Raw genomic sequence first — 26,887 nt, forward strand, 5'->3', positions numbered from 1 at the left:
TTCCTAAGATAAAGCCTGGTAAAAGCATCATCACATACAAAAGCCTTTTCTCAAGGTATACCTCTAGGACACTCTTCTCACCCTACTTTAAAACTCAAACTTTAGGTCCTAAGGCCCCATGCAATGTGTTATTCAGTATTCCTACCCCTCCTCATTCACCTGGAACACACAATTAGACTGACCGAGGAAAAGGGCATGGATATTACAGCAACTGAGAGCCTTTTTGTGCCAATTTGTTCTGAATTCATGGCAGACATGGGGCTTCCTACATCCAGATTTGTCCTGTTCTGTAGGCACTTGAGGCCCGTTTGAAGTGCGCAGTAATCTTAAACCCTCATCTGCTGAAACTGTCTTGAGAGAAAAAGAACCTGATGTAAAAAAAAATTGAACTTGCCAATGATTAAAGAAAGATCAAATAAGCGGAGCTTCGTGAAAGCTAAAGGTTGACAGTATGATTCAATAAAGCAGGGCACATAATATGCTTTTTATTCCAACTGTCAAATTGCAACTTCTTAGCTTTATCAGAATAGGAAATCCAGTTAACCGACCTGTTCAGAACAACCAAATGAAAAATGTGGTTTGGTTTTATTTGGGAAGTGAGCTGTAAAGACAGGTAAACACCGGTCACCCTTTGTAAAGGTAACATTTAAGGTTTCTGGTTAAAATATTAACTAGTTATTGTTGCTAATCATTAACTGTTCATTATAATAATGTAATAGCAATCAGTATCATTTCTTTGTAGTTCTTAGAACATATATTTGTAGAGGTAGGTAATTTCGAATGCAAAAAAGACTACTGAAAAGTATAAACCACTAAAATATTGCATGGGCTTTATCATTTTGTGTATCACCTAGATTATATGAAAAACAAATAGATAAACAATTAATTAGAACACATAGATAAGAATAAAAATAAAGGAAGTTACCAGCTTCATACACCCAATCTTTCCACTGGGAAATCAACCCTTTAATCTCAGGGAAACTATGACAATTCAAACTAAAATGTGTTGTGGGAGTTTTTTTAATTGAACTTCAAATGTATAATGAACTGTTTATTGTTAGGAATTATTGTATTACTGGAGTAGCAATTGTACTATGACTTTTCTGTGACAAACTTCATTCAGCAGGGCTACTGTTTGATGCAATACACATGCAGAAATCTGGAGAAAAGAGAGACTTTGGAAATACAATAGTCAAACTAGTCAGAACCTAGTTCCCAGTCATGATTGAGAGGCTCAACATTTCTTTGCTCCTGCCTTTAGCTGAAGCTTATGCTAGTAACTCTTGTTTTGCCAATTCCCCAACACTCCTGTCTTTACCAGATTGTTGTACTTAGTACTTGTTTTGCAGAGCTTTCCAGGCAGATGACTAGGATGCTTTTATCAAGGAAACATTTCCATGTTGGTCTGATTTGCCTGGCTGATGAAATGAAGTGGAACCAGCCCTACAGAACTCCCTGACAAAGAACTTTAAAGTCCTTTCTCTGTTCTCTAGATCCTGAAACTACCTGCCCTTCGGTCTTAATCTTTTATTTACCAGGAGCGGGAAAGGAGTGTGCGTTTTGGGGGGAGGGGGGTGATTGCTGAGAACACTGGAAAATACATATTCTTTTTTCTGAATAGATCAAACAGTCATTTGTCCTGTTTTAAGCAGTAAATCCGGAGTGCTTTGTTATGCTAATACAGTCTGACATCACTCGGCAGATCAAAGCCACTGGGACCCCATATAAGCAGGTTCTTAAGGCAAGAGAGGGCAGAGGCAGACGCGCAGCTGGCAATGTGCTCATGACACACACACACACAGACAGATAGACAAACACACATTATCCGCTGCATCTTCACGCAGCCTTTCACTTTTGTCTCTCGTTCCTTCCCCTCCCCTTCTCTGTCCACCCTTAGCAGCTTTTACCTCCGGCTGACCTCCAGTGTTGGGATCTGTATCTACAGTATTTTGCCTGCTGCTGCAAAACTTTGTGTTTGCTGGGAGAGGGGTCAAGGCGAAGGGGAGCTGGTGCAGCTTTACCGGCAAAGGTAAGGAAGGGGATTCTTGCTAGTGGGTATCGATTGATTCATGCCTCATTCCGCACCGTTAAACCTGGTCAGGGGAAGAGGGTCAGAGCAGGGAACCAGACCCCTAAGTGGGTTATTTTTCACTGCTGCCAGGGAGACGCAGGTTTTGCTTCCTCAGACGGCGAGGAGTTAAGAAACGTTCACACGAAGGAAGCAACAGTGTCAGAACTAGGGGAGAAAAACCCTCTAACTTCCCATGGCTCTAACCAACCCCGAGCTGGGCACAAGGGCCATAGGATGGTCTAGCTGGGATCCCGTCTGGGGTGATGGCACAACAGAGCGCTGCGAAAAGAAAGAAGATTCAGAGCCTGGGACGTGTTGGTGAAAGTTTGCTGCCGATGTTCAGGGGCCATTAACAAGAGACGGGCGGGGAGTGGGGGGTGTGTGTTTGCCTGTGTGCAAGGCGGGGGGTTGTTCATGTGTTCCACATTGTTAAGGGATTGTCAATGGAGATGGAAAAGACAGAGCAACGCAATCGTTATTATACACATCCCCACCCCTTGCCTGTCTGGTTCATAGCCCCGCAGCGTGTTTACCTGTAACGTGCGCGTGTGTCCACATCACAGAGCGACCAGCTCGGCGGCAATGTAGAGGATCAGTGTTGTTGCCTATGTGACACACAATCCCACGCCCTGGATTTTGAAGCCCGGTCCCTGGTTGGGATGAATGGGACAATAATATTATAAAGCTTAAGAATGACCCGGGCTGTTTCTCTTTCCCTCTTGGCGGACGAGCTGTGATGTGCGTTTTAGGGAGAGGCAAAGGTAGGTGAGGCTTTTGCGGTGTTAGTTGTTATCATCACTAGCAGTTTTCTGCCGAGCGAATTTTCTTCAGCGCGGACGTTCGCAACCGAGGAAGCGGCTGCCAAAGGCAGCTCGTCGGAAACATGCACGGGCAAAGCAGAGCTGGACTTTTAGGATAAAACAGGTCGGGTTTAGGCAACAAGCCCCCTGCTGCTGGCGTGATCTGTGACCTAGGGCTCTTCGCCCTTGTAAACAATACGGCTGATGGCTTCAATAACTGTTTCCCCCCTTGCCACTTTCTCCCGAATTTGTAAATTTAACCTGTTCCGGAGCTAGAGGCTGGAAACCGGAGTTCTGGTTCGGACAGTGTCGGGTCTGGGCTGGAGGGATTCTGCAGAGCCGGGTTAGATAGCTCCCTCCCTCCCTTTCAGGGACGCGGTAAGAAATTTCACACTGAGGTCTGTGCTGTGAAGGGACAGATAAGGGGTCTGAAATAGCCCCCAGACCGCCCAATGCATGGTCAGGATCCAAGGGTGAAGGTTTCAAGTGTGTCTTTGTTTTTAAAAAAGATAAAAGACCCCGGAATAAATCTCTCACTGTGCAGACGCCCGAGACTGAGGGAACGTGCCTCTCTGCACAAGCGGCGCCACCGCTGCTTGCAACTTAATAAGAAAGGGAATAAAAACCGAGGCGGGTGAAATCTTGATGCAGTCGGAGCACATGGGGGTTTTGCCATGGATTTCAACGGAGCCAGGATTTCACTCCCAGCGATGAAGATCTATGGTACAGTGTCATTTTCCCGATAACAGTGTTTCAGGGACAGGATTCTTACACCAATGGGGACACCCTGAAGGAAAACCCAAAGTGCGCTGGGAATCACAGCAAGCATCCCGGGGGGAACTCGCACGTGTAAACGGGTTTCCAAAGTGGAGTCCTCTCCTAGGGGATTCAAGAGTTGACCCTTCAAACAGCGCAGTTTGGAAAAGAGCTTCAGGCAGCCTCAGACCTGGGGGTCAGGCAGGCATCGAATGATCACTGTGAAGGGCATGATCCTTCCGCTTTTCGAATGCCATTGGCCAAGGTTTTCCGAAGTGACTGGTGAGTCCAGGTTTGGGGTGGCTGACTTGAGACACCTTCCAGAGGCCTGATGTGAAGGTGCACTAGTGCTCAGTCATTACTGAAAATCAGATCCCCCTCTAATGCGTATAAAGGGCCTAATTTGGGCATCCAAATTCACTAGCCACTTTTGAAACTTTGACTTTAAGAGGAGCAGAATCTGGCCTTAATTTGGTACAACTGAGAAAAACCACTAGCGGCTAAGCAGAAAAGAAGACCCTCACGGTTGTCTCTGATGGGAGAGAATCCCGACTGGTTTGTCACTACCATTGTTGCAGGGAGCAGGGCTAGCCCCCTGCCTGGGAAAGGGAGGACTCGTAAGAATTTAGGAGTCATATGCCTTGTTTGTTTAATAAAAAGCAAAGAAAGGAGGATCCTTGAGATCTTTTGTTTGCTGCTGGACGCTTCTTTGAGACAATTTTGATTGTAATGTTTACTGTGGGGCCAGAGTGGCGGGCTCTTCCTTGCGCTCCAGGTGTTCCTGTATTTGGAAGAAGCGAGAAGCAAAGTTAATAAGGTGAGAATGAAAACAGGAGAGAAGGAACAAAACACATTTGTCTGTAACAGATCAGACAGACGGAAACCTTTGCAGAGCAAGAGCACCTCCATTAGTCAACACATGGATGTTTAATGTGTCTTTTTTTCAGAAATATCTATCTATCTATCTTGTAAAAGCGAATAGGATTAGCTAAAACAGAGACCTGAGATTTGTATTTCTTCCCTCCCCAGGCAGATTTACAGAACCTGGGGTGGGGGGAAGAATTGAAACAGGGAATGAAGTCTTGCCATATGCCGGGTTAACCAGAAACATACAATCAAGACTATTACTCAAGTCATAATTCAAGCCATACGTTTTGTCTGTCTGTTGACTGTAAAGGTTCTATCAAGAATTGGGGGGGGGGGAGGGGAGGGAATCTGAAATTTTTCGTGATTCATAAACCACTCCTTTGCAATTTGGATGATAAATTTCTCTGTCACCAGGACTCACAACACTTGGATGTTAACCATATCTTTGTGCTTTCTCCCTCATTTCAGGTTGCTGTGCTCCAAGAAGGAACCACATCTAAACTGAAGGAAATACATTGTTCAGAAAATTGGGAAGATCCCCTTTTAAGAGTTGATTTCCTTCTGAAAGTGGGTGGCTGTGGAAAAATGAAGCTGAGTCTTGCAATATTTCTGTCTTTCATTTTACAGACTGGGATTTGCTCTGGAATAAAATGGCTGTAAGTATCTCTCTCGCTCCATTTTTATAAGCAACACATTATTTTTTAAAAATCTTGTCATTTGCTGTTGTATTACAGTCACAACTTCAAGTTTAGCACTATTGGCTTTGGACACACTGGAAAAACATTTCAAGACTGATACTGCATTCCTTAGGGCACCAGAAGTCCCACTGATTTCAAGGAATGCAGGATCACATCCACTACAACAATATGTATATGCTTTATTTCTAAAATGTACATCCTTTGAGCCCAGCTCTCCCCTCATTTACATCAAAGGAAGAACTGGACTAGCCTGACCCACTTAATGAAGCATTTAATATCAACTTCTACCGAACACTTTCCCACAAGGCACTGCATGGGGGGGAGCACAAACTAGAAGTGATAGGGCAGGCTGTTAAGATAATGCTGCCAATCTCTCGCCAAAGGGAATAGCTGACAGATATGTTTTTGTGAACCATTTACCCTTAGGATTTTGAGAGCAGAGACTGACTGTAAGCCAGCTAGAGTTGTAACGTCTGGATTGGGTTTCCCCACAGTGTAATAGCCTGGCTCAGTGTGCAAACAGCAACAGATCACTGACATATTTCTCCACTTAAATAAACAATCAATTAGCTGATTATCACATAACAAACAAACAAACCCCTAGAATAGTCGTCTGGTTTCACTCTCTATGTGGCTGGTGAACCATCTCTTGGTTTTTATAGGATGTAAGACCATGCAGAGATTAAATGATGCAGGTTAGTCCTGAATGATCTTTTGTAAAATAAAATGTAAAATGAAATGCAATGAAATCGTCGCCAGGTTAATAGTCTGTATTCAGAACACAAGGTGTTTGTGGTTACAGCACTGGATGGGGACTCAGGAGATTGGGGTTCAATTCTTGGCTCTGCCGCAGGCAACTCAGTTAGTTTCTATGCCTCAGTTCCCCACCTGTAAAATGGAGCTAATAATCCTTTCTTTCTCCTATCCTTTTGTCTTGTCTATTTAGACTGTAAGCTCTTCAGTGAAGAGACTGACTCTTGTTACATGTATGCACACAGGCTAGCACAATGGGGCTCCAGTCCCTGGGGGGAGGAGGTTTAGGCATGATTGTAATGCAACTAAAATTCAGAGTGCAATAATACATATTAATATTGAAAATTAGGTTTTAATAGTATCAAACGTCACTTATCTATGCAGTAGGACTGGCTCACTGCTTATTAAGGCCCTGATTAACCACTTAAGCACATCCTTAACTTTAAGCTTTGACTGTCAGTGGTAATCCTTATGTGCTTAATATTAAGAGATCTGCCAAAGCAAAGCCCAAAGCAATACACCCATCAATTGCATTGGGAGTGTTACCTGAGAAAAGAGTGTGGAGCGAGTGCTGAAATCAGCCCTCCGAAAGGCAAGATTTAGGTTGGTTTCAGGGAAGTTCCCTTGCAGCACTATAATCAGATCAACACACCAGGAAGCCTCCAGGGGTCTGAAATAGCTCTGCCCGAAAAAAAGGGCTTTCAGGATTTATGTTAAACTTTTAGTTTTTGGGGGAGGAAAAAAAATCGATCTAAGGAATGGCCTTTTCCCACCAAATGTGTCCCCCTATCTGAATATTAGTACAGAAGATGAAAGTTAAGATTAAAGTGACATTTGAAGTATGAACTACATCCAGATGCCCTGCTGTGCGCCAGTCACACCTGTTCAAAACCAGGTGGAAATCTGCACTAACTGTCTGAGTGCACTTTTCATAAGTGGAAGGCAGCCATCTGCGATTTTAGAAAGAACTATTTTTTTTAATTTAAGTTATTTTCACTCTCTTTCTTCATACACCCCTTAAAAAGAACAGGAGTACTTGTGACACCTTGGAGACTAACAAATTTATTTGAGCATAAGCTTTCGTGGGCTACAGTCCACTTCATCGGATCATAGAATGGAACATATAGTAAGGAGATATATATAGACATACAGAGAACATGAAAAGGAGGGAGTTGCTCTACTCACTCAAAGAGGCTAATTAATTAAGGTGAGCAATTATCAGCAGGAGAAAAAAAATTTTAGTAGTGATAATCAGGCTGGCCCATTTCAGACAGTTTGACAAGAAAGTGTGAGGATACTTAACATGGGGAAATAGATTCAATGTGTGTAATGGCTCAGCCATTCCCAGTCTCAGGACGGGGCAATTTGTGCTTGGTTATGCTGGTATAACTCCATGGAGTCACTCCTGATTTACACTGGTGTCAATGAGAATTGTTTTGGACCTAAAGGGCCACTGACAGTGGGATTTCTGCCTGCGTAGTGACTGCAGGGCTGAGCCCCAAATTACTTGGAGTTGATTTTGATTGTGCATTTTGATTTAAAATGTGATGTAAAGGGGGGGGAATCAAAGCTTTTTGGTAAACTATTTAGAGCTTCTATGCTTTGTTTGTACATCTGTAAATTAGAAAAAAGAAAGAAAGAGGAAAATGCAATAGAATATGAAAGGTAGCTATTTTTTTAATTATTCTAATTATATTTATGGGTACTGTGGGCTAGATACTCAAATGGCATATATCAGTACAGGCCCACTGACTTGGGGTTCTGCCATTTTACACCAGCTGAGGATCTGGTCCTATATGTATAAAGCCTGGACTTTGCAGAACAGTTACTTGCATGAGAAACTTTGTGCTTGGGAGTAGACCCATTGACCTCAAGAGAATAGACCCATTGACCTCAAGAGAATTACTCGTGTGTGTAAAGCTATTTACACCAGCATGGGTGTTTACAGGATCAGATCTTTAATTACTGTGCAGCTTTTTCAGAAACTGTTATAAACCCATAGGTTGTATGCAGTGTTGTTGCAGCCATGTCGGTCCCAGGATATTAGGGAGAGAAGGTGGGGGAGGTAATATCTTTCAGTGGACCAACTTCTGTTAGTGAGAGAAACAAACTTTCAGGCTTACACAGAGCTGTTAGCTTGTCTCTCTCGCCAACAGAAGTTGGTCCATTAAAAGATATTACCTCACCCACCTTGTCTCTCTAATACACTCCACAGGGAAATTTTGTTTTATGAATTTGTTTTCCCCCATAGATTCTTTAGACTGAGGGAAGTTTGTTGTTTTTTGTTTTTTTGCAAAATAAGATGTCATCATCAGAGAAGCTGTGTGCATTGTCTTGCTGAGTATCTGGCCCCACAGTACCCATAAATATAATTAAAATAATTTAAAATAAATAGCTACCTTTTATGTTCTATTGCATTTTCCTTTTTTTTAAAAAAAATTTACAGATGTACAAATGTAGCATAGAAGCCCTAAATATATGAACGATCTGCGAGAGCACGAGTTGCAAGGGGCCATCCTGCACCAGGGCTTTATTGACGTGATTTGTGATCAAGCCTTGCAATTTTTCCAGGGAAGTGTGAGAGTTGCCTAAGGGGCACCAATTTGCAGGCAAGCTACTTATTCATGACTACGACAAGTGAGGAGAACACTAGAGGGAGCTCTGTGCAACTGCAGATGTTGCATTGCACAGGCTTAAGACTGATAACTCTCACAAATGCATTGAACAATGTGCACTGAGTCTGCTGAAAGCAGCAAAACATATCACTCACATTTCCGAATTAGAACATTCACCCTTGTGTGAGAATTAAGTGGTGTCTAGCCTTTGTGTTGTTCCTCTGCAGAGGGGTGAATTTCACCCTAATGAAAGAACTAATAGAGAGGCCCCATGCTGGGTTCATTTTGCATGTGACACTTGCGCTGAAATCAGGGCTTACAAAACAGCTGCAGATTCAGGGCCAACCATATTTTCTTCTTAATGGATGTGATGTTTAAATAGGCTCTTTCCAACCTGTTCACTGGAGAGACTGATTGCCACATAGTATATGGAGTTGTTGTGACACAAAGATGTGTTTTGTTGGCATTGTGACTTACCAAGTTCTCTGAGGGCTTCTCTTACAAAGACCTGTTTTCACACTCTCCTGTTATCTCTGACTAATTTATCCCTAACTCAAGCTCCCTGGTATCCCACATTTTAGTTATTTAAAATGTTGTTGCCTTGGGCCTGACTCTGCAGTCCTAACTCCTATACAACTCTCAGGGTAAAATCCGGCTCCCATCAAAGTCAGTGGCAAAACTCCCATTGGTTTTAGTGGGGCCAGGATTTCACCCCAGACGGAGTACAAGTAAGGACTGCAGGATTGGGCCCTTTTCATCTGCTGCAAACAAGTTAGTTTAATCATCTTCCAGGATTTTCAGATGAACATTTCTTTTGGGGGAGGAGAGAATTTTGTTCTTCCTCTCAGTGGGCCTGAATTTCTCCTCCCACTGATGTAAATCAGCAGTAGCTCTGCTGTAGTATAAGCGAGGGGAGAATCAGGACCGTTGATGCCAATGAGTGAGTTGCATGGGGGAAAAACTACAGGATTGCGTCCTCGGAGGGAGTTTTGCTTTGAAGTTTTCTCTTCCCTTTTTAGCTGTGAAACTGAAACTGGGACAGTTGATTTAAACCAAAGCCAGAGAGCCATCCCTCAGAACCTCCTCTTTGCCGTGCTTAGAACTCTCAAAAACAAAACCACCAACCTTAATCTTCCTGAAATCCAGTTAAGATAGACAGATTTAAATAAAATTACACGGGGAGTGTGTGTGGAAGAGGGGTAAAGGGTGCAACAAAGTTCTGCAAAGGAGGGCTGGTGATTTTGACTGGCTATCACTTAAAACGTTTAACCCGAAGGAACAAAGAGTTCATAGATTTAAAGGCCAGAAGGGACCATTGTGATCATTTAGCCTGACTGCCTGCATCACATAGGCCAAACAACCTCACCCAGTAATCTCTGAATCAAGCCCATAATTTGTGTTTGAGGCTGAGCTATATAGTACGTCTTTTGGTAACATCTCTGGTCTTGACTTAAAGACTGCAAGTGAAGGAGAAGCCACCATGTCCCTTGGTGCATTGTTGCAATGGGTAAATGAATACCAAAACTTTTTCAGACAGACAAGTGGCATTTATAGAGTAAAAAATAAAATGAAGAAAAACCCTAAAGTGAAACCTTACAATAAGAAGTGCCTTCCAACCTGAAGCCAAGTTTGCCACTGCAAGCACAAGTCCATCGGCTTCAAATCCAAGTCCCCTCTGAAGTTACTGCCAGCTGTGAATTGGCGGATCTATTGCAGAGAAGGGCCAGTGTGGCTTTGTCAAATTTTGTTTAGCTGCCCAGGTATCCACAGGGCTCTAAAATATCCTAAAGTATGTGAAAGGATATTCCATTCCTCCTTTCCGCGCAGATTCTCCCTGGAGAGCATTCCCCCATTCCTACAATCCAGGAAGACATGGCTGTGCTGAATCTGTACTGAGGCTGTCGATTTAAACCAAACCCAGAACCTCCTCTTTGTCATGCTTAAGAGAACTCTAAAAAACAAAACCACCAACCTTAATCTTCTAGAAATCCAGTTAAAATAAAAAGATTTAAACAAAATTAGACCAGAGGTGTGAGGAAGGGGGGTGGGGCTTTGGGATTGTGCAACAACCATCAACAGAGGAGGGATGAAGATTTTGTACTGGATATAGAGCCTGATCCTGAAAAAAACCTTACTCATGTGAGTAGCTCTTTGTCATGCAAGTAGTGCCAGGGGATGAAGGATTGTGCCCATGCTTCCCAAAGCATTAAATACTGTAGCTTATTCATATTTCAAATGGATTTATTAAAACTGTCCAAGATAATTAAAAGAATAAACAAATGTCATGATCTGAGCATGCATCATATTTCCCCTGTAATTATGTTTATGGTTTTCTGTCAGTAGCCATAACTTCAACTGAAAGCCTTAGTATGTTTTATTTAAGGCTGAGTAAATTTGGTTTGAAACCTGTTTATTTAAAGGGAAGGGTTGAATAAAAAACCCAAACCCTCAGTCCTCCTCAGCATCCTGGAGAATGAAGGATTGTTTAGGGTAGTAAAGGGAAGGGCAGCTAGAGTGATGAAACTGTGAAAAGTGACATTTATAAAAGAAAACACCCCATGCTCTGGATTCTCTGTGCAAGTCCACGTGGGAGAAAGGGGGGTAATAGTGGCTGTGTCGTAGTCTTGTGCCCCTCCAATTCTCGGGCCATCCCCTGGTGTGAATCCTGAAGGCTGTGTTAATCTGGTCCACCTGCCCACAAGAGTCTGTTGCAACCTCTGAGATTACATGGGGTGCAGGGAAATCCCATCCATGCGCCTTTTCTCTAGCCATTCTCCCTCTGCCAGCAGCTGGGGTAGGAGTGGAGGAGGAGCTCCTATGGAGACTCCCTGCCACCAAAGACTCCCCCTATGCAGTGAGGGCAGGGTCGGCTCCAGGGCTTTTGCATCCCCAAGTGGCGGAAAAAAAAAAGGCAAAAAAAAGCCGTGATCGCAATCGGCGGCAGCTCCACCGCACCGCTTTCTTCTTCGGCGGCAATTCGGTGGCAGGTCCTTCCCTCCGAGAGGGACCGAGGGACTCGCTGCCAAAGAGCCCGACCTCCCGCCCCTTCCCCTTGGCCACCCCAAGCACCTGCTTGCTCAGCTGGTGCCTGGAGCCAGCCCTGAGTGGGGGCTCCTCTTAGGACCAGGCAAGGTGGGTTTTGTTTCTTTGGGCCTCCCTTACCTCACAGTGTCCTTCTAAAGAGACCGGGGCGTGAGGTAATATCTGTCACTCAAAGAGGAGCTCTGTGTAGCTCGAAAGCTTGTTTCTCTCACCAGCAGGAGTTGGTCCAATGAAAGATATTGCCTCACCCACGTTGTCTCTCTAATATGCTGGGACCAACACAGCTGCAACAACATGGCAAACAAGCGTCCTTCTCAGGCACAGCCATCCTTTCCACCAATGACACCAACTGTCATTGTAAACAGGCAGGGTAAGGAGCATAAAATGTCAGTTATGCTATGAAATAGCCGGCTGATGCGTTGTTTCTGGAGTTATTTAAAATTAGATTGGTTGGGGACAAACCACTTGTGGCTGTGCAGTAGAGATCAACCAAACCTGTAGTGTCTGAGACTCACTAGATCAGGGTTTCTCAACCCAAGGATCAGGACCCAAAATTGGTCGCCAGAATGTTTCAAAGGGTTGTGTGGCAGCTCCTGTCCCATGGTACTGGCTGCTGGGCTCAACTCCCTGCACCCTGCAGTCTCTGGGGTCCCAGTGCCACTCAGGTCTGGCCCAGCCATCATCATGACAGGCCAAATTTGACTGAGTGGCACTGCAATCCCATGGGCCAGGCCACAACTGCACTCACACAAATTTGGTCCAGTCAGGGGCGGAGCCAAACCTGAGCAGGGCTGCAACCCTGGAGGTTGCAATGCCCAAAGCAGAGAGCCATCCCCTGCCAGCCCCACAGCACAGGAGCTGCAGGAGCTGCCAGAGTGGGGTAAGTTCCAGGATGCCAACTGAAGCCACTCCATGGCCTTCACTCCCAGGCTGTTTACTGGGTCACAACAGGCCATAAACATTTACAAATGGGTCCTGGGCCCAGAAAGGTTGAGGATCATTGCACTAGATGACCTAACGTGTCTCTTGCATTCCTAATCTACGTGATTTATAAATATGCATTTCATTCTTTGCAAGTGTCTCCAATAAACATGAGTTTTCTTTTCCATCTCCATCACCCTCTTCATTTTCCTCCTGACGTTCAGAGATGTTTCCCATTATAAATTCTCGTATGCTAAGGCATGAAGCTCAAGTGTGAGAGATGTTCACAAAATAGATTTCTGTGTCCTGTGTTTTATTCATGGCTGGCTCCCTAGAGCGCGGCTTACTCAACAAGAAACAGCGATTGCCTCCAATTACTGAATTCCTCTCTTTGGATTTATAATGCATCCCTCTCTCTTTGCCTTCTTGCAAATCCTTCCACTCTTCCTAGTTTTTTATTTACTGCACAGTCACTTTGGAACATTTTATCCATAAAATTCACCATCAGTATCAGCAAGTGCTGTGGTACCGCATTTCGTTATGAGCCCTCTGTTCATATCGCTCCCTTCCACTGCACCATTAGCATTGACATAACCTGTGATGCTTTCCAGCCATCTCTCCTTTGTTTTCCCTTCATCTTCTGATGGGCCTCTCCTGGGCTGCAACATTTCTTCCTCTAAGTGACCTCAATTTCTGCTGGCTGGGTCCCTGAAATGCTCTAGCTTCCTTTCCATATAAACATATTGCTTTATTCCACATTGTTGCATAATATTCACTCATGTGGCTTCTTTCCTGCTGGTGATAATCCCACTTTATCTGGAGCAATGCCATATTTCAGCAGGCTCCTTTCATGTCTCCGTGGTCCTGTTTTCCCAGCCATATCAAGCAACAGATCAAATCCGCTCTAAGTTGTCCCAACCTGAACTTCAGCATTTCGGACACACCTGTTTTCTCTCTAAATGAATCCAACCTTCCATGTCTCTCAAGGGCAGTTGGGACAAGACTTGCAGAACTCCTTTACTTTATCAGACTTACTGGGTACGTCTACATTGTAAAAAATCCCAAACAAAACACACACCCCTCCCAAAAAACAAACAAAACAACCCACAAGACAACGAATCTCAGAGACCAAGTCAACTGACTCAGGCTTGTAGGGCTCATGCTATGGGGCTGGAAATAGCGGTGTAGATGTTCACACTTGGGCTGGAGTGAGGGGGAGGGTCTCAGAGGATCTTTGGAGGATCTTCAGCCTGAGCAGGAATATCTACACCGCTATTTTTAGCTCTGAACCACCAGCTCCTCGAACCCAAGTCAGTTGACCTGGGCTCTGAGACTTGCTGCCATAGAGTTTTTCCGCAGTGTAGATGTACCCAATATGTTTGTTTATTTTGCTGCTTGGACTATACTGCATCCCAAGCAGCCATCACCTTTGTTGTATTTATGATTAGGTGTGATCTGAATCTCACACTAGTTTTGGCCTCTTGCCTAACTAGCTTTTGATTCAGTTCCTGAGAATTGTTGATAAACATTCTGGGTCAAATTTTCAAGAGTTTTGGATGCCAAACTTTAGACGCCAAGAGGCAGATCTTTTGTTGATGGATCTGGTCCCAAGGGCCTGATTTTCCAAGTTACTAAGCACCTGCAGCTCTAATTGACTTTAACTCTGGCTCTACCTGTGCCAGTCATCAGATAGGGCAGTTCCTCCTTATAAGTAGTTCATATGCTTATAATGAGGTGATGTATTATCTTCCCAGCTGACAGGCAATATCAGTTGTGTCAACCTCTGGTTACCTAGTTCCATATAGAATAGAATCATAGAATATTAAGGTTGGAAGGGATCTCAGGAGGCCATCTAGTCCAACACCCTGCTCAAAGCAGGGCCAATCCCCAGACAGATTTTTGCCCCAGATCCCTAAGTGTAAGGATTGAACTCTCAACCCTGGGTTTAATAGGCTAATGCTCAAACCACTGAGCTCATATCACTCAGTATGACACACAGGTAACAGGAAATTCCTATTCCTCCTGCCAGCTCATGAGGAGCAATGAGATTATTTTCCAGAGCTGCAGGTAGGGACGTTATAGACGAAACCTGATAATGAAGAGTATGGTGAAAACCGACCAGGGATTTCTGCAAAGCATTCTGCTTGGGGCTCACCCTTGAAAAGCAGGCAGAAGTTTCAAGTGATGCAGAATGCTATCTATCAACCATAGGTACTTATCTGGCCTTCCTTGCAATAGTATCTGAGATCCTCACATTCTTATGTAACGTATTTATCTGCACAACATCCCTGTGAGGTGGGGCACTGCTATTCTCCACAGCTAGGGAACTGGAACAAAGGAAAGCTAAACTCCCAGCCCCAGGGCACAAAGGAAGTTTGTGACAAACAGAGAATTTAAGACATTATTTGGGTTTTCGGGTTCGGGTCATCTCATAGTTGCGATAAGGGACAGATTCAAATGTGGATATGAAATCCCCAAAGGTGGGCGTGAGAGTGGGGAGCAAAGAGCAAGTGTTATGGTTTGGACCCATCTCTCAATCTGATTTGGGTATTTTGTTTAAGTTGTGAATCACTTACCTGCGGTAGCAGTAATTAAAATAAATGTGCCTATTAATCAACTAAACTCACCTAGGAGGACAGAGTGGTGTAGGATGAAACTGAAAGGCAACACACTAAATACGGAGAGAAGGAAATATGTTTTACGGCAGCATATCGCCATCCTGTGCAGGACTGTTCACCGGTTAATGACGCAGTGAGTTATAAACTAGTTTCATGATCAGGAAGGATATTTACAGGTGCATTAGGTAGCTCATAAAGATACAAAGGCAGCCATATTCTGTTCTTCAGCTGACCACCTATGGGTGGCTAGGGAAGAATCACATGCCCAAAGATGCTGCCTGGCATAATCAGTTCCCTGGTTTTCCTTTCACTTGATGGCTCAAATGTTGGCCACTGCTGGAGGAAGGCTACCAGAGTAGGTGGGCCAGTGGTCAATGGTGTATTGTAGCCTTCTGTGTTGCTTTATGGTAATGTTTGCACTGGCGTTTTTGGACTAGCTCTCAACTTTCTCCAGCATCCTGCCTTTCCAGTACTGTCATTTTGCTGTTGCACCAGATTTTTGAAGATATTTATACCAACCTATCTAAGTGTAATGGTAGTTACAGGTGGAGCAGTTTGCTTTAATTCAATGGTGAAGCATCTGTTTTGGAAACTCGATAGGTTTTTTTCTAGGCTAAGCAGCGGATTTTTTCCCCTGTAATTACATACCTGGACATTTAGCATATTCCTTTGCGGGTGTGTGAGATGGATTCTGAATGCAGAACACTGATAGTGCCTATGTAGCTTGCTTTCTTAAAGCCACAGGAAGATCTAGCTATATGTTATGGAGCTGATGGGTCATTTTCTAAGTGTTTGGGAGATCCTTGCACTAGTATATGGAAAATAGCTGTGTGGACACTGCAGCACCAGTGGCGTCTCAGGCTAGCCACCTGGAGCTCAGATCCAGGAGCTCAGGTTGGCTTGAGCTTGCCTGGCTAGTGTGAACCCCTCTACCGAAGTCTGTCTGCGCAGGCTGGGAAGCTCACTCCTAGCTGCAGGGTAGGCCTGTCCAAAAGAATTCACAAAGCATCTATGTTGTTCAATCCATGTGGCATTCTGAAAGCCTTTGGATGGATTGAAATGTTTTCCTTAGTCAAAAAGGAGGGAGGGGTACGGTGTGTCAAAGGCAAAGTGTTTTCAGGTGGTTCTTGGGCAGCCTGACGGAGGAGAAACCAATGCCAAATGGAAGGTTAACCTTCTAATGGCTTTGGTGATGTTTTTGTTCACAGAGCTTTGTCCAAGACTCCCCCCGTTCTTGCTCTGAATCAGACCCAGCACTGCAAGCAGCTAGAAGGCCTGGTCATGTCCCAAGTGCAGCTGTGTCGCAGCAACCTGGAGCTCATGCAAACCATCATCCAGGCAGCCCGGGAAGTGATAAAGACGTGCCGTAGAACTTTCGCCGACATGCGGTGGAACTGCTCCTCCATTGAGCTGGCACCCAACTACCTGCTGGATTTGGAGAGAGGTAACAGTCAGCGCTGGCTTTGCCAGGCTCAGGGAGAAGTGAGTCAGAGGTGGGTAGGGGGAGGCAAGTTTTACCATGCTATGCAGAGGGGCTGGGACCCTCGTTATAGGCAGAGAAGGAACTGCATATCTTTCCTATTCTGCACACATGCCTATCCTGCGTGCGTCACTGGAGTAACACCCTCACAAAGGGCCAGACCAAACCTTGCGCTGGCCTCACCCATATCCCTCCCACATCCCCTATGACACATGCCCTCAGGCCAGCCTGCCCAGCTACCTCCTCCTGTGCTACTTGGGTCGCTCGCTCATAAAGCCGAAGCTCCAAGGTACTCCTGTGTAGCACCGAGTTTGGGTTGCACAGCAGAAAAGATTCCAGCCGCGTTTCTTTACGCTGTGTGTTTGAGACGTGTCTTCTCTGAGGCAGGGGCTGTGCAGGCCTCTCTTTGGAAGGTACCCAGCATGTTGGCATCAGTGGCTGAGATGCAGTTCTTCTGTCTTGCAGGTACAAGGGAGTCAGCATTTGTGTATGCCCTCTCTGCTGCAGCCATCAGCCACACCATCGCCAGGGCCTGCACCACCGGGGACCTCCCTGGCTGCTCCTGCGGTCCCATCCCAGGTGAGACACCTGGACCTGGGTATCGATGGGGAGGATGTGCTGACAACCTCAACTATGGTCTTGTCATGGGGTCCAAATTTTCAGATGCTCCCATGAAGATGAAAAAATCAGGATCACAAGCCCATAAGCTGATGCATCTGCACAACAGTGAAGTAGGGAGACAGGTAACAAACCAAAGAGAGCTACTGTCATTGTACAATCCTCTGTAGTGGTTGATGGCTTTGTGAAAGTTCAGTGTCTCTACCAGCTGGCACGGAAGCAGGCCTTTCCCCAGCGCCCACTAAACTCCTTTGGCCTGTATAAGCATTGACGATATCATTCAGTCTCTAGAAATGCAAATTCCTTTAAGTACTCATGGACATGAGCAGCAGAGAGAGAGGTATGGTCATGTATCCTAGGCTGGGCACCGGGAACTCCTGAAGTCTCAGTTCTGGCCTGGACTGTCTGCATAGGGTACTTATGTGGCCCCTGTTGCCATAGTGTCGGAGCGCCTCACGATCTTTAATGAATTTAAACTCACAACACCCTGGGAGATAGGGCAGTGCTGTTCTCCCCATTGTCCAGCTAGGGAACTGAGGCACAGAGAGACTAAGTGACTTGCCCAAGGTCACACAGGAAGTCTGTGGCAGAGCAGGGTTTTCAGTCCAGCTCTCCCAAGTCCCAGAGTAGTGTCCTAATGATTGGACCATCCTTCCTCTCCCATTGGAGTCTCCCTTTGTGAGCCTGGTGCATCACCTAACCTTTCTGCCTCAGTTTCTTCATTTGGACGACAGATGGGTTGGGAAGCATGAGCACAGGACTGGGTGTTAGGAGGTCCTGAGATCTAATTCTGGCTCTGCCACTGACTCACTGTGTGACCTTGGCCAGGCCACTTCCCTTCCCTTTCTCAGTGTCATCATCCGTAATGTAAGGATGATGTTTCCCCGGGATGTGTTGTGTGAACTAATTAATGTCTGTGAAGTCCTTTGCCCATGGCAAGTGCCATGTAAATGGTAAGGAGCACTAGGTGTACACTGAATCAGTACAGCCAGTAGGGCGGATGCCTTTAACTTGTTGTGTCAGTGATGAGTACAGTGTCTAAGGGCTTGTCTACACGTAAGCGGCAGTGGCGCCACTGTAGCACTTCAGTGAAGACACCACCAAATAGGTACCCCACCTCCCTGAGAGGCAGTAGTTTTCTCTCATCCACCTGGTGCTGTCTATACTGGGGCTTAGGTTCATGTAGCTGCATCGCCAAGGGGTGTCAATTTTTCACACACCCCCGAGCAGCGGAGTTATACCAACCTAATTTCCCAGTGTAGACCAGGCCTGCGTGAGCCCAGGGATTAGTTTTCTCCAATAAAAATTAACTTACAAAGTAACCATTGCCATGAATGTGGTGCTTTGCAGATGTTAACAAACGAGTCCCCTCAACAGCCCTCTGCAAATGGAGAAATGGTTTCAGAGAGATTGAGGGGAAACCCGGCTCCTGTCTCTGTGGCTGCAGAAGTTCCCTTCCAGTGGATTCCACTGCTCAAGAGGAGGCTGGATGCCTGGCTGCTTCAAGGGTGCACATCCGCTTTTCGTGGGGTGGAGCTCAGCTCCTCCAGGGATCCCTGTGCTGCAGGGCTCAGTGGGTGGGGAATAGGCAGGGGCAAAGCTGGCAGATCTGCCATTACTCAGATTCTCCTGTCCTCTCTCTCCCCTGTGGGCGGCTCTGGAGGCCGCTCCAGCCACTGTGCTGGGACAGTCTGTGTGGAGCACCTGCATAGCCATTCAGGGTACATCTACGCTGTATTGTAACCCTGGGCTTACCATTGCTGCCCCAGGTTTCCCAGCCATACAGTGCATCCACATTGCACTACACAGGGGCGGCTCCAGGCCCCAGGCCCCAGCACGCCTTCGGCAGCTTGCCTGCGGAGGGGCCGCTGGTCCCGCGGCTTCGGCGGACCTCTCGCAGGCGTGCCTGTAAACCCTCTGCAGGCAAGCCGCCGAAAGCAGCCTGCCTGCCGTGCCTGGGGCAGCAAAATCCCTAGAGCCACCCCTGGCACTACACAGACCTTCTGTCTCGAGTCTGGGGACCCAAGTCACAGTGGCATTCGAGCTCGGACCCACTCCCCTGCCAGGGTCCTAGAATGCAGGTCCCGAGTGCTGGTTGACCCAACACTGATTTGTGTGTGGACAAGAATTAGACTTGAGCTCAAAGCTGAGTCAGAGCCCCAGCTGAGTGTGCAGTATAGCCTTATCCACTGTGCCTGGAGGAGAAACGTCTTCTCTCCCTCCCCTGCATGTTTCCCAGATGGCTGGCCCAGCTACTCCCGCTAGTGCCAGCCCTAAAATTTGCTCCTGAGAGACTTGTCCATGGCCACACAGGGAGTCACTGTATCCGGAGTTCACAGCACTGCACCACCTCTCTCTTTCCATTAGCTCCTTAATGTCTCAATTCTAAAGGTTAAGCACCATGGCAAATTCTTGTCTGGTGTAAAGGGACACGGCTCTGTTGATTCCCACCCCCAGAGAATCTTTCCTATTGCCTTCAGGGAATTACGCAAACTGCAGAATCAAAGGAAACAATATAATGCATAATATAGCAGTTCTGTATTAGAGATAATGTGGAGATATGGTCATTGCGCACAGAGCTGGATAAATCAAAGCTTTGAAATCTAGATTATCAAATGTATAAATATGCTGAGGGCACAAATTTCATATTGATTATTTGCAAATTACTTCAACTTCCAGCTCCTCGGGAGTTTAAAGGATGTGTCGGAATATGATAGAAAACTGTGGCACTGCTCTGTGCACTGCCTTAACAGGTGCCACAGTAAAAATAATACCCAGGCTGACAGCAGTCTTCAAGCTGTGAGCTGTGTTTCACTTTGCACAGTAGGTACTTTAACCTGGTTGTGCAGAAACCAGAGTAGTGCATACTCTTTACTGCAATCCAGTTAAGACATTAATTCCTTAGCAATTCTGTGGGAGATTTAAGTAAAGAGAAGGTCACTTCATAACTCGTTGTTGTTTTCCATAGGCCCTGAAAGCCTCTCTTGAAATGAAATGTAAGTGTCATGGAGTTTCTGGTTCCTGTTCTATCAAGACCTGCTGGAAGGGTCTTCAAGAACTGAGAGACATCGCACAGGACCTCAAAAACAAATACTTGTCAGCCACAAAGGTGGTACACCGACCCATGGGCACACGCAAGCAATTAGTACCAAAGGATATTGACATCAGGCCAGTTAAAGAGACAGAGCTGATTTACCTGCAAAGCTCGCCTGACTTCTGCATGAAGAATGAAAAAGTGGGATCACACGGGACACAAGACAGGTAAAGACTCACAAGTCAGATTTGAATTGTACTCTTCTGTTTTCAGCTGGTGCATAGAAGCAGCGATGTGAGCATGAACATCTCTGTGCAGGTGGTATTTACTATCGGGGATGGTTGAAGTGCCACTTGCTGGGCTAATGTCAGCCATGGAAATTGGCAATATGGTGCACAGCTGCACAAGTCTTTAATGTACTGCAGCAGCCAATGGGAACTACAGCTCCCAGCATGCAGCACTCCAACTGGATGATAGATGGGCTCTGTTTGGCTGTAGCTTCAAACTGCCTTTAAGTTCATGGTTGGTCATATCCAGGGTTTTGGTTCTGCCCCATCTCAAACCATGATCCATGCCGAGGGCTGTTTGAGATAAAATGGGATAATGTCTGCTGGGATCTGTAGTCTCTGCAGGATTGAAGTTGAAGGCAGCTACAACAGATTTATTTTATGTAAAAGGCTCTTGGAATGTAGACTCCCACCCCTGTGTTATTTGACTTATTTACTGAAATGCCACAGGACTGTAACGGAATGAACTTGCCTCTTGGGAAATTGACGATGATCAAGCCCCGACTTAATGGCTCACTAAGCCCCTCTTATCTGCTCTAGACAATTATAGCTCATGTAGGAACTGCTGTGGTGTAAGTGCTCCTCTCTTTGGGCAGGTAGGACTTGGTTTAATGCCAACACTCCCAAGCAACATTAACAACAGAGATGTTGAGCTATATTGCCAAGTCTCTTGGGTTTTTGATTCCACCTTTTTTGTTTTGAAAAATCGCAGCGTGACCTGTGTTTAGCTGCTGTTTGTGCTTTCATGGAGGCACTGCAGGATCCCTTTACTACTAATGACTTAGCACCATCAGTGCTGTTCAAATTTCCATCAGGCACAGTGGAGTGCTTGGTCCTTCCTACTCACTCCACATAAATTCTATGCTACTGCAGTCTGAATACTGGTAAATGAGTGGCAACACCTTAGCCAGATAACATGTACCCTGTGTGTGTATCCAGAGTGCTGTGGGAAATGATGTTAGTCACTCCACAGGAATATTATTTCTGCTGAGCCAGACATGAACCAAGACCTTCTTAGGAGGTTATAAAATATGTGCTGCAGGAAGTGCTGTCTTTCGGATGAGACATGAGAACTGAAGACCTGACCACTTGTACCCATTCAAGATCCTTTTAGTTAAGAGTGCTATCCAGGCTATATTCCAGTCTGGATAATTACATTCTGCTGATCTCAGTCCTCATTAAATACCATAATCCTCTTCACTCCCTGTCCTGGCCTGTTGTGTAGTATTGCTGTGCATGCTTACACAACTGCAACATTCCCACTCACAGGCACCTGAACCTGTATAAACACAAGATATGTGTCTTTTTTGGCCAGGGCCACAGTCTTTTTACTCAAGGAACACCATTGTTGATGGTGGTGGGCACATCACCGTGTATTGTGTAGCTGGTCCAGAGGGATTCAGTAGAAAGAAATTCTACTGTTAGAGACACTAAATAAATTATATTCATATATCCTGTCAGTACATGGACATCATATTGCAGAAGGGAGGAGACTGCAGGGGAAATACACATCTGGGCATTGGGAGACATTCGTTGTATAATGGTTCCTCTCTCCAGAACCATGGTAATTCCTTAGCACCCAGTCAGTGCACAGAACAATTCTGCAATGGCCTGCTGAAGACCAGAAGACCAGAAGATGCTTAGGTAATGCACATCTTAGAAAAGATCTGTCTGATTTTCTGATACTTTACCGTAACTAGCTTTTCATATTGCCAGCTGGAACAGAAAGATATAGCCAAGGACTGGATGTCCATGTTCTAGAGAGCTCACAGAGTTTCAGAAAAGGTACCTTATCAAAGCAATGCTGCATGGCAGACCACATCTACCTTTTCCAAGCTCGGGTGCAAGGTTTCATATACTCCTCAAGTTGAAGATGGATGATTTAGTTGCAGTTGGTCCTGCTGTGAGCAGGGGGTTGGACTAGATAACCTCCTGAGGTCCCTTCCAGTCCTGATATTCTATGAATCTGTGATTCTAATAATTAGCAAGTGAGGAAGGGATCAAGCAAGGGCTATTGTCATGAGTCCAGTAACAGCAGGGAATGTGAGTATGGAAGAAGAGGATCCACTAGAAATGACATTGGTTGAGGATGCAAAGGGCCAAGCTGGTAAGGCAGGAAGGAGGTGATGACTTTTGAAGGAAGCCCAGTAAAGCGATACCCTTTGTTCACAGACAGGGCAAGGTCAGTGTTGACTCAGAGGCAGGTGGGAGGAGGACAGAAATAGGCTGCAGTGTTGACTTGTAGGTGTAGCATGTGCTAAGTAGTATTATCAGCTGACTGTGTATATATAAAATAATCTTCATAGTTGTTAGTTGCTGCTTCTGCAGAAGAAGCCCTGTGTCTCAGAACTTGGATATGTAATGTACCATGTAATAGAGGCTTTGCTCTAGCAGCATAGTTTCTATGTTAAATTAGCAAATAAAATCCCCACAGTGCATTTCCAGGTCATTGCTGCTTTCCTCGGGGGTTGCAGTAGCTAATCCAGACTTTTTTTTTCAGTTTTCCTTTAAAAGAGAACACTTTTAATATCTTCTAAATATGGTGGCCCCTTTCCAGCCTGGCATGTAACTGAGAGATGGTGCCTAGTGACAGAGATGAGGAGAAAGAAGCAAAAACCAGTTGCTGTTATGTACAGGATATATATATATATAGTTTGCATTTACTACACAAAGGTGTATAACATTCATTTGGAAATATCCCAAACAGGATTTACTTGATAAGTAGGGTCCCAAAGGCATCTTAATATTTTATTCCTTCTACACTTTAACTTTCAGGAGATCTCGCTATTTCCTTCAAGCCTGATTTTTTGAAGGAACTTGAAAGTGAATGTAACTAAAAGGAATTTAAATGAAGTCCCTCCGCCTGTTTCCCGTCTCCTCCACACCTACCCACTCTCACTCATTTTTTGGCCTCTTTTCTGGCCACTAGAACAAGAAAAATGTTTCCCTTCAGCGGTGCTGCCAGCAGCGCTCCATGGATCAACAGACAGGAGGTGTTATAATCCCACTCCAGCCAGGGCATCCTCTCCCTTACCTCACACCCCTCCATCACACACAGTCCATCCTGATGACCGAGCACATCACACCCCCTTTCCAGCTACAAACTGAGAGAACGCCATCCTGAAGTTTTTTTGGCAGATAGTTTTTCAGATCTACTGGCTACATTTAAAAGTGCACGGAGGAGACAGGCACGCTGCAGCTCCCTTGACAAGTAAGGTCTGCATTCTGTGTTCCCTCTTGTTATTTTAGATTGCATTACATGAGCTCATTCCCAAACCCTTAACCCAAGGCATATTTGCTAATTGTGCTGCTAACTTTGAGAGTCTAGTGAAATTAACAAGGCGAAGCAGAAAGAAAGGGGAAAAAAGGGAAATAAAACCATCCCATGATGTACGGTGCTTTTAAACAATCTAATTTTCATAAAACTCCATTAAGTGCAGAATTCATGAGGAATCTTTTTTTTAAAATTGGATCATTAGTTTTCAATATAAAAGGGGGGAGGGACTTTTCTGGCTCACGTGGAAAAAGACGGGGAGTTTAATGTCCTGTGAATCAGAACAAGTTTTGATCATGTAAAATGGGAGGTTTATAGCTCAAGTTCTACTGCGCTGAATATTGGATTTCATTATATACTGTAGGGAACAATACTGCATTGGCTGGCAGGTGGATGGAGTGAATAGTCCCTTAGATCTCTCACTGCTACTATTATCTAGTTATCCCTACCATTGCTTAGACTAATCATGGAGTTTGGGAAGTGGTAGGGGAATCAAGTTTCTTTGTAGCAGAGCTGTGTGAAATGTTTCACTTCAAGCTGAGCCCAGGATTAATCAAAAGACTTTCAATGAAAGTTTAGACCTTATTTTGAATGAACCTGGGATCATCTGTAAGTCCAACTGGGCTATTTTATGTTTTTATGTTGAAACTAGAAATGGTGTTGTATCAAAACCCACAGAATTCAAACCTTATTCCAAACCTGAGCTCTGAACACTCCCAGACCTTTGAAGTGTACAAAATCTGGAGCAGGGTCTGAATTTTGCAGCTTGAGTCCATTTCTGTTAAGAACTGTCTTGCAATGGATCAGTGTTCTTACCAACGTAAGATAGAGGTAGGGTGACCAGACAGCAAGTGTGAAAAATCGGGACGGGGTGGGGGGTAATAGGAGTCTATATAAGAAAAACACCCCAAAATCGGGACTGTCCCCATAAAATGAGGACATCTGGTCACCCTAGACAGAGCACATTAATCTATGTATCACTGCCACATTTTTTATATAAAAGAAAAATGGTCTTGAGAGAAAATAAATATCCAGAGAAGCTGACACATGAAGCAGGTCCCCGAATTTATGACTGTCAATAACTAGAACAAATTGAACCACAGAGAAAGATGGTTTAAAATTTTGGGGTGTTCTTGTGAGACAACGCTCTATAGCGTATCTTCAATGAGGTATTTCAGAAAATTCATCATCAGTTTCAAATAAAAGATAAATTATACCAGAGTATGAAACTGGGATCCAGTCTGTGAGAAAAGAGGCAAAGGAATTCACTTTCATTATCATTAGGATCCAGTGTATCATATTTCAAATATTGGTTTAAGTCCCATCAGAAAGTGACTGAAAGGGAAATGTTGCCTTGTACACAGAATTCTTGGACTGCTAGAATCACACAAAGATTAGTGAGCTGTTTATTACTGATCTGTCCCAGAACAGCCTTGGAGCTCAGCGGCTGCCACTTCTCATTGCTGAGGGAGAATTGTGTTTCTAAATTCCATAGATGGTTTTGAAAATCTCGACCCAAATGTCTTCCTCCCCACCCTCTGCCCCCTGCTCCGCTCCCTCCAATGTCACAGTAGTACGAAAAGTAAGAGACATAAATTGTCTTGTGGAATTATCTTGCAAGGGCTGTTTTGGCCTCTGGCTCTGGCCTGATGTATAAAATAACAATTTATATCCTTTAAACATCTGTATTTTGCCAGTTCATTATAACTAGAACAACTCCTTCCAGCACTCATGAAAATATGGAGTTACACAATTTTTAAGAAACGGTGATATGATTTTAAGTTTCCTGTTTCCTGTGTGATACATCATAGGAAACTAGCATACAGCAGTGCATAGAGCACCATCCTGCAGATTCATATCTATACAAAAGGACACAATAGCTCCGAACGAGTTAGTCTAAGTGTTGTGACACAAGATAAGTAACTTCATGGTGCCGGACAATGGACCACCAGGCCATGATTTGATTTGACTTAGAAGCACTTGCTCGAATTCTCACTGGACTGGCATGTATAATAAGAGTAACAATCATTTATATTATTTATATAGTACCTTTCATCCCCAAGTGCTTTGAAGAAGTTGGGCTACATGCTCCGTACTCTCTGCAGCATGGGGCAGAGAGCAGCAAAGTGTGGCTAAAGAGGATGCAGACCCACAACTAGAAGGCAAGCCGAGGCTCTGATGCATTCTCTGCCCTGGGCCCTAGACATCGTGGAAGCCCTTCTCCATGATAGGGTTCCATGGTTTGTGGAGTGGGCGAGAGTGGCTAGGAGTGGGTGGAGCTAGACGCAGCTGCTTTCCATCTCACGCTCCCCTCTGGCATGGCTGGATTTCCAGCTGGGAATCTGAGTGCAAGATCAGCAGGGACTCCTTGAAGGAGCTACAATCCCTCCTTCGCGGCAAGGCCACTAGTAGGGAGTACATGCAGCCTAGCTCTTGAGGGAGCTCTGGTAGAGGATTTGGTCTTTACGCTAATGATCTCTTCCCCTGTGCGTGGTCTGGGATTCACACGGATCTTGGACCATCAGGGAGTTTACATGGTGGAACCACCTGCCAGTTCCACAGGGGGCCCAGAGTAAATGGTTCAGAGGATTCTCCATGAGTTTGTGCTTGTGGCATTTCTTAGCCTCTGCTCTCTGTGGGAAGACTCACGTAGGTGTAACCTGTGACCCTGTGGGTTCAAGAGTCCCTTAGCTTTCCACTGCAACACAGTCACTTCTGGAATGCAGATGAAGCTGTTCTGAACCAAGGACTACTACACAACACTAGCTACAGACCTAAAGAGCTTTAGATGGGCAGAATGTGAGTGAACTTTGGCTAGGCTACTCGCTAACCTCCCCTCTTGTTGCAAAAAATGCCATGGCATCTTCAAGGAGCACAGTTGGGTCCACGGCTTGTTTTCTGTCTCATCATCGGAGGTGGCTGGTACATTATTTTCTATTGTTTTTGCAAATATTTCTAGGAATTATAGTGCTAGGTTCGAAGCCAATGGGCCAGATTCTCACTTGCAGTGGAATTGCACTGGTGTCAATGGAATTGCACTGGATTTACACAAG

At 45.1% G+C, this 26,887-nt stretch overlaps 1 protein-coding gene across 2 annotated transcripts in view; it reads left to right on the top strand.

Annotated features, from left to right (window-relative positions):
* The first annotated feature begins 1,760 nt into the window (after positions 1-1,760).
* Positions 1,761-26,887, top strand: part of WNT11 (Wnt family member 11) — a 29,580-nt gene continuing 4,453 nt past the window's right edge. Inside the window, exons 1-5 of one of the 2 annotated variants that reach the window (XM_032806353.1) lie at positions 1,761-2,029; positions 4,963-5,150; positions 16,350-16,585; positions 17,087-17,364; positions 20,208-20,500. In XM_032806353.1, the coding sequence (XP_032662244.1) occupies positions 5,080-5,150; positions 16,350-16,585; positions 17,087-17,364; positions 20,208-20,500 (878 nt within the window). In that variant the 5' untranslated portion in view covers positions 1,761-2,029; positions 4,963-5,079. Of the gene's footprint in view, positions 2,030-2,511; positions 2,833-4,962; positions 5,151-16,349; positions 16,586-17,086; positions 17,365-20,207; positions 20,501-26,887 lie in introns of those variants that run through there. The other variant, XM_032806354.1, reaches the window with a different exon arrangement.

This window comes from Chelonoidis abingdonii, chromosome 1 (genome assembly GCF_003597395.2).
Source record: "Chelonoidis abingdonii isolate Lonesome George chromosome 1, CheloAbing_2.0, whole genome shotgun sequence".
NCBI classification, from domain to species: Eukaryota; Metazoa; Chordata; order Testudines; family Testudinidae; genus Chelonoidis; species Chelonoidis abingdonii.